At 38.8% G+C, this 11,708-nt stretch overlaps 3 protein-coding genes and 1 long non-coding RNA gene across 4 annotated transcripts; 1 reads left to right on the top strand and 3 right to left on the bottom strand.

The window, feature by feature from the left end:
• Window positions 1-266: 266 nt before the first annotated feature.
• LOC117904504 (protein EDS1L-like) lies at window positions 267-2,551 on the bottom strand. Its single transcript, XM_034817134.1, has 3 exons — window positions 2,121-2,551; window positions 1,298-2,044; window positions 267-1,187 (listed from the first exon to the last, which is right to left on the bottom strand). Exons 1-3 carry the CDS (start codon window positions 2,436-2,438, stop codon window positions 462-464), a joined length of 1,791 nt encoding a protein of 596 aa, XP_034673025.1. The 5' UTR covers window positions 2,439-2,551; the 3' UTR covers window positions 267-461.
• Window positions 2,215-2,872, top strand: LOC117904505. Its single transcript, XR_004649598.1, has 2 exons — window positions 2,215-2,425; window positions 2,530-2,872. It is a non-coding gene; the product is annotated as an uncharacterized LOC117904505 (long non-coding RNA).
• A 1,302-nt stretch (window positions 2,873-4,174) lies between these two features.
• Window positions 4,175-8,063, bottom strand: LOC117905137 (formin-like protein 8). The gene is made up of 2 exons (XM_034818046.1): window positions 5,839-8,063; window positions 4,175-5,738 (listed from the first exon to the last, which is right to left on the bottom strand). The coding sequence occupies exons 1-2, from the start codon at window positions 7,065-7,067 to the stop codon at window positions 4,376-4,378; spliced, it is 2,592 nt and encodes an 863-aa protein (XP_034673937.1). The 5' UTR covers window positions 7,068-8,063; the 3' UTR covers window positions 4,175-4,375.
• A 523-nt stretch (window positions 8,064-8,586) lies between these two features.
• Window positions 8,587-11,415, bottom strand: LOC117905138 (two-component response regulator ARR5-like). Its single transcript, XM_034818048.1, has 5 exons — window positions 10,983-11,415; window positions 10,799-10,875; window positions 10,492-10,569; window positions 10,111-10,181; window positions 8,587-9,219 (listed from the first exon to the last, which is right to left on the bottom strand). The coding sequence occupies exons 1-5, from the start codon at window positions 11,254-11,256 to the stop codon at window positions 8,940-8,942; spliced, it is 780 nt and encodes a 259-aa protein (XP_034673939.1). The 5' UTR covers window positions 11,257-11,415; the 3' UTR covers window positions 8,587-8,939.
• Between the last annotated feature and the right edge of the window lie 293 nt (window positions 11,416-11,708).

Here is an 11,708-nt window from a genome sequence, read left to right as displayed (position 1 = left end):
AACATGCATCTTTTGTGAGCCTAAAAATACTTCCACACCAAGGTTGTGGATCAACTTTGATATCAATTGTAATAACTTGCTTTAAACCGTATGAATATTATCTACTTTGAGCTCAAAGTGTTGTCATGGTTTTAACATGTTTATATGGTTAAAAAGAGTTTAAACACATATGGTTTCAGGAACTTCTTCTCCTATCTGATGTGGATATCAGAATTACATTATCTACATGGAAGCATGTTGTTACAAAATGTGTAGCAAGCTTACAATGACATTGATTTTAAGGGCAATAGGATTTTGCTGAGTTCAGGAAGAAAATGTCTTATTACTACATAATGTTTCATCAAGTACATTTCGGTTATCAAGAAGCAGTCAATCCTAGAGCTTATTTATTGGGTGATTGCTATAATTGGTTTAGCAGGTTTTGCACAAATGCCTTCAGATAATATAAAGCCCCCTCAATCTTACCCATGGATGAGATTCGCAATTCTAGATGATTCAGGGTCTGATTTATACTCGAAAGGGAGGGTTTTCCACCATTTAACAAATGTGGAATCCTCCAACAACACATCCTTTCCTAAAGAGCCTTCATGAATCCATTCAATTAAATTTTTCTGTAGTTGCTGAATCTTCTGCTTAGTGTCTTGAAGGGATCCGTTGCCGCTAGTTTGAATGCAGAGCTCCTCTAGCTCAGCCCAGAAACAGGATTCTGACCTGGATCCAGGTGGCTTATTTTCAGCATGCTCGAGCCATCTTTGGGTGTATCTATATCGTTTTGGTCTCCCCCTTGTCACGTAGGTTCCTGTGTCTTCATTCTTCAAGTGTCGATAGTAGTTGGCAATATCTAGAGGCTCAACTATGCGGCGATATATGGTTGCAAGTTCTATTAACTCTTTCCTGTTCTCAAATTCATCTGGAAGTTCGCACCTTCTCAACATTTCAATGATCTCATCCCAGATACCAGCTAGCACAAGCCTGCTCACATTAGCATCGAAGTCAGCTTTTTCTTCTTGGTGCTTGAAGGCGTCGTAGTAACCCAGTTTGCGAGTCTCGGCCTTTTCTTGGTAGTCTTTCAGCTTTCTTAATTCGTCATTAATCTTTTGCTTATTATCATCAATCTTAACCTGGTTTCTTAACCTTCGGTTCTCAAACCCTCCTGCAGCTCGAAGGCATAACCTGGCTTGTGGGCTCTGCAATCCAAAACATTATAATATTAGCTGAAATTTACAGCCATACGGAATTTTCAGAACTAAATTTCTGTAGTTAGGCAGTAAGGTCAGGAGCAAGAAAGAAAGCTCACCAGGCCGAGGTCATTCAAGGCAATGTTAACTGTGGCTGGACCGCCATTGGAAGACAATGGAAGGTCTTCCAGACTATCTAAATAAACTACATTCTGCATTCCTAAGCTCTCCTGTAGTTCATTTTCGTAGGCCAAATGTTCATGTAGGCTTCTTTGTGCAATCTCTGCAGCTTCTTCTTGGCTCAACTGAGCACAGTAAAACAGTATCTGCAGAACTGCATCCGGGTTCTTTAAGACGACCAATTTTCCATTTCCAGTGCAGAAAATGTAAGTTCCGAAAGGTCTGTAAGGGCTGAGCTCAGTGAAGTTCCTTAGAGTTTCCAGTAACGGGTTTGTGCATCCCATGAGAATGCAGGCATCATGGATTGCAACCGAGGAAGCACTTCTCATCACGTTGAGATAGAAACCTAAAGGAGGATCAAGGGGTTCCCTGTAAAATTGAGATCTGGGATTGAAGAAATTGAGAATTTGTTGGTGCTCAGTGGATGCAGGGCCAAGCATAATACGAGGGATAACATCAAATCTCATTACAAAATGGATGAAGTGGTCGGACCATTTCTCCCGCCTGACAGCATGACCGAAGATCCGATCACCTACAAGGGGGGATCCGAAAGTGATGCAGCGGGGTGGGTTCTGATTGGGCCCTGCCTTCTCCAAGAAGTATAGAGTTGCCAGGATGGCCATTGCACCACCCCAGGAGTGGCCAGTAAAAACAACTTGCCTCCTATCTGCAATTACTTTTTGCACCTGAAAAACCAAACTCGAACATCAGCATTTTGAATCGACGCAAGTGTAATATAGATACATGCATAAATTGAAGTACCTCTCTCTCAAGTGATAGCTGATCTAAGATGGCTTTGAATCGCCGGAGGAAGGAGGCGTTGACCACAGCGACTTCATCGTTGCCCACACTTCGAAGAGAAGGAAAGGTACTAGCATCCATCTTTGTTTCTCCAAAAGGTGGGTGCGTAAACCAATCATCGGGAAGCCAAGATCCAGCAAACGCAAAAATAGCAAAGCCACGGGTTTTGTCGAGAAGAAATGGCCTGCCAGCGGAATTGTGAGCTCTCATGGCTTGAGAAGCAGCCCTGTTCACGATTTCTTCGCTCAACCTAATACGATTTCCAAGTGTTTCTCCCATATTCTCTCTCCCTCTCCTGTGTGTATCTCTCCTTCTTTCTCTCCCTCTGTGTGTGTAATTTGAAGGTCTTGGTGTGCTCCTTGTTTTGTAGGAAGGCAGAAGGGGAAGAGGGTGAGTTGTTTATGGGCTTTTTTGGTAACTACACAACCATTGACGAAGACTTAAGGTTGACGTGGACATTATCCGCCCTTTCAATCCACCTAGTCAGCGTGAGCATCAAAGACTCTTGGGATGATTAAGCGGAGAAGCCGTTGGATTGGAATGACAGGCGGCTGATGGGGGATTCTTTCCTTCATTCCAGTTGCGAGGAAATGAGAGTGAAGATGCCCACACGATTTTTAAACCCTGTCTGAAAAGGCTTTTGATTGTGGGAGGTCCATTTCCAATTTGAAAGTAGCTACAAGAACGTATCAAATACGACATTTGTGGATGGAGTTGTGGTATAAAAACATTTTAAAAAAAGAATTAGATTTTTAAAAACATTTTTAAAAAGTTAGAAAGTAACTTTGAGAGAGATTTTAAAAAGCATTTTTAGTTAATTCCGTTTGGTTGTGATTCTAGAAAACGCTTTTAGTATTTTTATACTTTAAATGCACTTTAATTTTTTTTTTAAATTTTTATTTCCTAAGACTCGAGTTGGGTTGACCTTATTTATACATTTATATGAAAATTCAAATTGTTGAGACAACATTTTAATTTAATGATAAAAAATAAAAATATTTAGTAAAGTAAAATAGTATAGAATATAATTCTATTTGATAGTTCTATATTATTGTATATGATATTATATTTGATATTTCTTCTATACTATGTTTGGGTTATGTTTGTTTTAAAAAAATTTGAGGGAAAGAAAATAAAGAGGAAAAGTAAAAAGTGGAAAAAAAAAACTTAAAATCAATATATAAATTCTGAACTCACTTTACAATTTACATATCTTCTTTTGTTAAATCAAGATTAAATAATTTAAAAATATATAAAATTTTAATTAATTTGTAATTATATTTGATTTTTTTGTTTCGTATTTTTTTTTAATAGTGAAACCAAATATGAGAAAATCATTTTTCTTAATAATTTTTTTTCTTTCCTTAGCATTTTGCTAATTTCCTTAATACATTATGGAACCAAATATAATATCATGCTTTGAGTGTTGATTTATTCTACAATTTCCTACTAGAGTTATGATTTTCTAGCTATAGATAAAGCTAATGATGTCATATATTTTAGACTTTTTATCAATAATATTCATAATTATTTGAAATTCTCTCTTCCAATTTCATTTCTTTACACTATATTCTTTTTAATCGGTGGACAATTGATTGCCCAATATCACCAAGGAGGTGTTTGTTTTCTTAAACTTTATATTGAATGCAATTTGTTTTTAGAATTTATATGATTTGTTTTTAATTTATTACTTAAAAAAAAAATTGTATGAGTAAAAAAATCCAATATATTTGGCTTTTAAATGCTAAAAACTAATTTTTAAAACAATCAAAACACAATCTAAACACGAAGCTCGTCCTATATTTAAGTAAAAAAACAAACATCACTTAAGTCTACCTTAATTACCTTTTTGAAGGTTGGAAAACATTTTATTTGAAGCCCAATAAGAGCTTGTATCTATGTCCAGACATTTGATGAACAGAAGTGATTATGTCATTAGAGAAAAGCTTAAACATGGAAGTAAAAACAAAGTTGCTTATTATGGAAGTCTCTTTCTAGCTTATGCACAGTAAAACTTCTATAACACCAAGATCACTCATTGGACTTCAGCTTTCACTTCTAGTCAAAGACAAAAACAATAAGTCATTAATCTACCTTTCATTTAGAACTTACTTTACAAATCATGTGGCTGACCTTAGGCTCAAATTGTAGCAAATTTCTAGTTTAATCCTTCCATAGTCATTGACCAATTGTTCATACAGAATTGTAACCCGTCTTCAGAAGTCATCCTCTGAATCGCTGGAAGATGTTGTCCTACACATATCTGACATGAATTGTAACTGCAAGTTTGTGAATCTCACTGCCTGCCTTGTTGGTGACAGTGGTGGGGATGATCCTACAGTCTTTGTCACATTCTTCTTCTGCAGTTTCCTGTAAATGTCTTGGCAAGCTTGATCAACCATGTCAAGAAAATCCTTCACAATGAGAAACAACTGAAGAGGTTGTCCCCCTTTGTCTTTAGAAGCTCCCGCTTGGTAATATTCTGTTGTTTTCTTCACAAGCTCCATTACCCTTGTTTGCTCTACTCTTACCACTTTAAGCTCCTCCTCACATTCCTCTAAAAACCCTTTCATCTCCTGCACAAACCTGCCCTTCTCACCATTTCTGCAGCGTGCCACAAGCAGCTGAATTTCAGCAACACGGGCTGTGAGAGTTGAGCACATGTTGATGAAACTATCATGGTCTATGACTGCAGCTTTCTTTACATTATAGAATTCAGTACTTAGCCCCCCTAACACTGGTAATCCAAGCATAAGGTACTCTTTCTCTTTTTTGTTCTCTTTCTCTTTCTCATTCTCTTTCTCTTTCTCTTTCTCTTTCTCTTCTTTTGGTGTCTGACTTACTGAATTTGGATCACTCTTTTTGCCTCTTTGACTATTACTTCTGTCCAGACTATCGTTCTGATTGATTGCACAACGCCTACCCTCTGATCGAACTACTTGTTCCACGACAAAGTGAAGTAAAGTAGTCTTTCCATCAATGCTCTTCACATCTGAAAGTCTACGAAGAGCACTAAGGTTGAAGCCTTGGGCATTTCCTCTGGCGGTTCCTGCATTCATTCTATTGCCAGCCTTGAGAATGGCTTCAAGAAGTTTTAAGAAAAGCCCACGACTTCTTAGCTCCTTGCAGGCCAATTCAAGTGTTTGCAAAGACTCCTTCAAGTGAAGGATTTCAGGGTCGTAGTTTGTTCTGAAAAGCATTGCATTGAAGCGCATGAACGCCGAAGGAACAACTTTCAGGATGTGGTAGAGAAAGGACTCTGCATCAGCAAGCTTAGTTGGGTTGCCATTGAATTGCAGGATTTTGGATTCTTCTTCTTGGGTTGGAGAAATTTTGGTCAGTTTTTCAAGAGTATCAGTGGTGAGGCCTTGACCTTCCAGGAGGGCATCTAGAATTTCTCTACGAGAGACTGCAAGAGATCTAAGTACAATTGCAGTGTTTTGTGATTTTCGGGGTTCCAGGATGAAAATTTGGGTTGGCAGGGCAGAGTTGCTTGAAGTCACTGGCTTGTTATTCATTTCAGGGGGTTTCTGGTTCGCAGTGTATCCAAACAGAGATTCCATAAGTTCATCATCAAACCTGATAGATTTATATAAAATCAGTAACAGGAAACAATAAAGGGATGAGAGGTAAAGGGGGAAATGTTAACAAATAAGCATAAGTTTCAAGGTACTTTTACCTGAAGGATCCATCATTGATCTCATCCCACACAATTGAATGATCAACATTAGCTATGACCTTATCCCAGTGCAATGGCTTCAGCTTCATCTGCCCAAAATCAGTTCCCTTGGAGCTTCCTTCAGTTGATGCCTCTGCCCTGTTATTACTGTTCATCTTCCCCCTTGGTACAGGTGGAGGTTTCAAAGCTGAAACCAAACCACCTGCCTTAGGTGGTGGAGGTGGTGCTGCAGGCTTCCTCCTTGTTGGGATTGGTGGCAGAGGAGGTGGTCCAGGGATTTTCTTTTCAGGAGGAGGTGGTGGAGGAGGAGGCGGTCCGGGGATTTTCTTGTTAGGAGGGAGTGGTGGAGGATGTGGGTTGGGAGTTTTCTTTATTGGAATCACCTGTGGAGGCGGTGGAAGTGGCTGAGAGGGTGGTGGTGGTGGAGGTGGAGGAGGAGATGGTACAGAAACCTGAGGCTGTAGAGTTGGAACTTTCAAAACTGGTTTGGCCTCTTTCTCTAGGATAATCACATCTGATGGCTCATGAAGCAATGGGATCTCTTGAATTCTCTTTGATTTTCTGGGTCTATCTACCATACTCTCCACTATCTTTCCTCTTTCTTCTTCATTAGGAATATTCAAAACCTTAGAGAAACTATTCCTCAATTGCCCACCTTCAAGTTTCCTCAGATAGAGGACCTCCACTCCATTATCATCAACAATCAATCCTTTCAGAGTTCCACGATGCTTGAATTCCTCATGCATCACCTCAGCTTCTTCACGACGAAAACTAGATTCATTTTTATCTCTCTGGCGTTGACGAGCAACAAATTTTCTGAAGCAGAAGAACACCCCAGCAACAACAACAGCACTTGCAGCTGTTGCTCCAGCTACCTTACCAACTTTTTCATGTGATGCTGCTCCTGGAATTTGTGGAGAGATTGGAGAATTATTAGGAGAACTGGGGATGGAACTTGCAGGTGAAGAACTTGGTTGAGAGAAACAAGGGAGACAAAGAAGAGAGAAACACAAGAGAGAGGGAAGAATCCATGGATGACCCTTCACACCCATGAACTCTGAAAAGATAGAATCACAGAGAGAGTGGAAGAAATTGGTTGGTTTTGGCTGCAATGGAAGTAAAATTCTTCTGCCCTCTGTGTTTTGAATTTTGGTTGCTGAACGTTTCAATGAAGGTGGTTGTGGCTGGTTGCGGTTGTCCAACTCTCCCAGGGCTTTCCTACCATTCATTGACTACAATACCCTCACCCCCATCCAAATGCCCCAACCAGAGGTGCCCCCAAAGGGATTTCATAGTAAATTCACTTGAGTTATATAGTATAACCATTAAGTCAGACGTTGGCTGCAATAGTTTACTCCGCCCTACGTCTATGCTGGTATGAAATTGCTGTCTTGGAGTGCTATTTTACAGTATATTCCTCATAACTTCTTCTGGGCCATCTACAAATCAACTCCAGCTGTTGAATTCAAGTTCATTGGGGTCATAAAACATTATTATTCATCAACCCAACAGTCGGCATTCCTGTGATTAATTTAATATGAATGGCATACTACCTCGGGTTTGTCAGGATCTTGATGTTTCATTAGCTTTTACCTTGATATAAACAAAACCGAAGTAGGATATTCGCTTTCTAAAAGACACTAATTAATCGGATCTTTCTCATGTTTTTATGTGTTCTTAATCAACTTTTCAGTAACAGACCTGCATATGCCTTCGGAATCGAACCATCAAAGGTTTTGCTGTCTGGTTGCACAATCATAGTAACCGACCTTGAAACCTCCATGTCTTACTGTAACTCTGAAAAGGAAGATGTGAATTTGAATGGTGGGGATGTTAATGAATGAGGCAACCCAACCGTTCCATTTATGGCTTGGTTTGTTGGATTGAGGTTGCAAGTCCTGGAAGTAGGAGACCTCGATCGTGGTTTTGTGACCGCATTGGGAGGAGCAGGATGATAACAATGTGGCCCCCTGAAATGATTGGCAAAGGGTAATGTAGAAGTTGAATAGAACCCTCTGTTGGCTGTTTAAAGAAGATGAATTTTCAACCACTTTGGAGGCGGATCCACAACATGCTAAGCCACATACAGCTCAATTAGTAAATAGTTTGTCTTCAAGTAGATGAGACTAAATCCCATGAGCATGATTCTTGTCTTCCCTAGCCGATTTCTAGAACTTATTGCAGTGTTTTTCAAAGTGTTCATGAAAATGTTTCTTTATTTTTTAAAAGCATTTTTAAAATCCAGATAAACATCCCATTTCTTTATTTTTCTTCCAAAACACTTTTCAAATTAGAAGCGTTTTTTAAAAACATTACCAAGCAGACTCTTCTTAGTTGGGTATTGTGTTTGGGGTTGGCATTGTCTTGGCCATAGAGAGATCACATAACTACACCCAAATGAGATCTCTGGCTATGATACAAGGTTCCAGCCAGCAATCCAGGCATAAGCCTATTAGGCTGGGTACATTGCTTTGCTCTGATTTTAGGCATATTGTAACTACAGTATGAAGGACCAACTCCAGCCTCCAGATGTGGCTTCATATGCAAAACCCATCATTTTAAAAGGTTGGGATAGAAGTCACACTAGCATTCATGTAGTTTAACATGGATTACAATCCTATTCAAGTGGCCCAGAGTACTTAGTACCAATTGAAATGGATTGAAGTAGCATTAAATGTATAAAAAAGAAGCAAAGTAGAGAAGAAACTCAATTAGGACCATGTTATGATATGTGCAGAGATGGTGTTCGGTACTTGGAAGTGACCGATCGGCCAAGTGATCCAATTATCATGTATAATACAAAGCTGGAGGAGTTGCAGACTGAACAAGAGTTTGATGCAAGCGATATAACTCTGATGGAATAAATTTTTTCATTAACTACATCATCAGAGAGGAAAAGAATTTTTCTGGACTTCTCTCATGTTGTGGTTCTGGTTTTTAAGTTTTGGGTCGTAGTGAAATCTTCATTTCAGTAATTTTGCACATTTAGTATAAGATTCAAAACAGAACAAGAAGTAACCTCCACCAGAGCGCGCAGCTACAATGCAGACACCAGGTGAGGCTGACAAAATAGGCCCACTCAGATGAGAAGTCACAGCAACTCAATCTTCAACCCACAATCTAGGTCGCTTTGAAGGACACTCTGGAGAAGAAGAAGAAGAAGATGGTAGTAGCAACGAGGATATCTCACAATCAAGTGATGGTGCTGGTGACAATGGGGGTGAGATGCTGTAATCATCTTGTAGCTTTCTCTTATGGTTCCCTTTCTTCCTATTTTCCTCTCCCTCTTCCTCTCCTCTCATTATGAAATCTCTCAGGCGTCTCACGTCTGCCAGTTTTACTGGTTTCACTATAAACTCCTCTGCACCTTCCTCTAAACACCTGTTATTCATTGAAAACATATGCTGTTAACCAGCTAACAATACAAGCAATCCTTCAACACAAGAGCACATGTAGAATAAAAAAATTCAACATATTAGTTTTACTTCATGCTGATAGAGGCCATATTGTTTCCAAGGCCACAAGTTAATGAATGTGTTCCAGAGGTTTAAGGAGAACATATTGATATTATTCAGTTTTTAAATACAATGGAAGGGCAACTGGCATTGGAATAGTTGGCACATTGATGCTCAATAATCGATATACAATGAAAGGTTTCATCCAGTTGAACTCAGAATGTTGAGCCAAGGCTTTGTTGAGTTGGATTGAGTTAAGGAGGATGATTCGGTTGTTTCCGCTTGTATTCTTGAGATTGTTTTAAAAAATAATGGTATAAAATGGAAAATGATTGAAAATAAAGCATTGAAGATAAAAGTTATATCTAAGAAATATTTGGAAACATAGACAATACATTGAGAACATTCCAAAACTACCATCTCAGATAACATCAAAAAGCTGTTTTCGAAAACTGTCCTCAAAACCTGTTTTTGAGAACATTCCCAAAAAGAAAACATCGGCCAGTGAAGGTGTTGCCAAACCTTGACAATTTCATCTCCTAAATCCTGAAATTTTGATATGGGGTTTCATATTGGTTTAGATATCAAGAACATTTGCTTTGGTTGAATACATCTGCCATGACACCTCAGATGTCGATCCCAAGTTCAATTAAGATTTCATATGCATTCACCTACTTTTCTATTTTCAAATAGGAAATACATAAATGAATCACAGTGACATTTTTAAAGCTCATTAAGAGCCTGTTTCTGCTTTAGGTTTGAAGACACAGAAACCTTCATTAAAGCAAATATATTGCAAATTCAGATTCCTGCATACCTGTCAATGCGAGTCAGGATGTTTTCTGAAGACATGATCACCACTGGTATCTTTCTGAAAGCCTTTGACTCCTGCTTAGATTTAAGATAGGGAATCAGTCCGATAGCACTCAGATATATCTGGGATTTTAAGTTCTTGTCTACCTTTTGGATGCTGAGAAAATGTAGGAAAAGAAGTCAAAATTTTGAATGTTTCCATTGTTTGGGACAGAGGAAAATCAAAACCTCAACTCAGGCTTAAGATAAGGAGAGCTTTCAATTTTTTTGAATTAAAAAAGAAAAACCATAAAATGGAGGAACCAGATTGTTTTTCCTTTCATGGGTTTTCCCAGCAACCAAGCAGACCCACAAGAGGCAATTTATCAAACGGCAAATATCGAACCTTGATCTTCTTGAGCAACTCATACCCTGTCATCCCAGGCATAGAATAGTCCGTCATGATCAGATTCACCTTCAAACCCTTCAAGGAAACCATTGAGATATCAATCATCCAAACAATATTAAAGAAATCTTTGAATTTAATCAAAAAAGAAAAAACAAAAAGACCTCTGTTTATTTGCAGGGAAAAACGTAGGAAAATGATAAAAATTAAATTCTGCTCTTTTAAACCAAGATTTTAACACTTTCTTTTCATTTTTCTTCGCAACCAAACAGGGGTCCAAACGAATTTCCAAGCTCATTCTTCTTACATCAAATCCAACTGAGTTCTCCTCTCCGTCCAACCCCAGAAACTGCAGAGCCCTCGTTCCACTCTCCACAGCCGTCACTGAAAATTCCGTTCCCATCGTTTTCAGAAAAGAAAAAAAAAAAAACCCAAATCTCAAAACCCTCCAAGCTCTAAAATCGACAATCGAGACACACACAAACACACACCTTTACAGGAAGATATCTTGAGCAGCCTCTCAATCACCTTCCGATCCACATGGCTATCATCAACAGCAAGAACATGGAGCTCCTCCGACCCAGCAGCGGAGTGATCAGAAACCCCAACTTTCTCCGGTAACACATGCCGAAGAAATTCGCCGGCGGCGGAACCCATAACCAGAAATGTGCGGGGAATCTGCTTCCAATATTTATACAGTGGTGGAGGAAACGAATGGAGCGGAAGTGACTTGTAATGCAAGTTGTGGGCGATTGACGAGAACATCAAAAATACTGAAATAGTGTGGTGTAAGAAGATGAAAAGGACCTGGAGGGTACGAAATCAGAAGAAAGAAATCAGAAATCTAGCTTTTCTAAGCTAAAGAGGTAAAGCTGAGATTCTGAGATCTTGGAAAATCTCCTCGCATTATCCCACTTGTCTCTTTCCTCTGCATATTCAATGCCACACTGCCTTTCTATATGCCCCCCTGCATGGTTTTGCGGTTTGAAAATGACTTCTTTTCTTTGTATTTACTGCTAATATAATAATTATTAATTTCTATTTTCCCCCACAAAAATTTAATAATTATTTTTTCATAATTTTAATGTTCACCCATGATCTGGATGGGTACGATTTTTCCTAGATTCTTATCTCAAATGTCTAATATAATTTCGGAGTACAAGCTTGTCTTATCATATGATTCGGTGGTACATTTATTTTCTAATGGTCGGACATGC

This window comes from Vitis riparia, chromosome 17, assembly GCF_004353265.1.
Source record: "Vitis riparia cultivar Riparia Gloire de Montpellier isolate 1030 chromosome 17, EGFV_Vit.rip_1.0, whole genome shotgun sequence".
NCBI classification, from domain to species: domain Eukaryota; kingdom Viridiplantae; phylum Streptophyta; class Magnoliopsida; order Vitales; family Vitaceae; genus Vitis; species Vitis riparia.
This window is presented reverse-complemented; position numbering and strand designations above follow the sequence as displayed.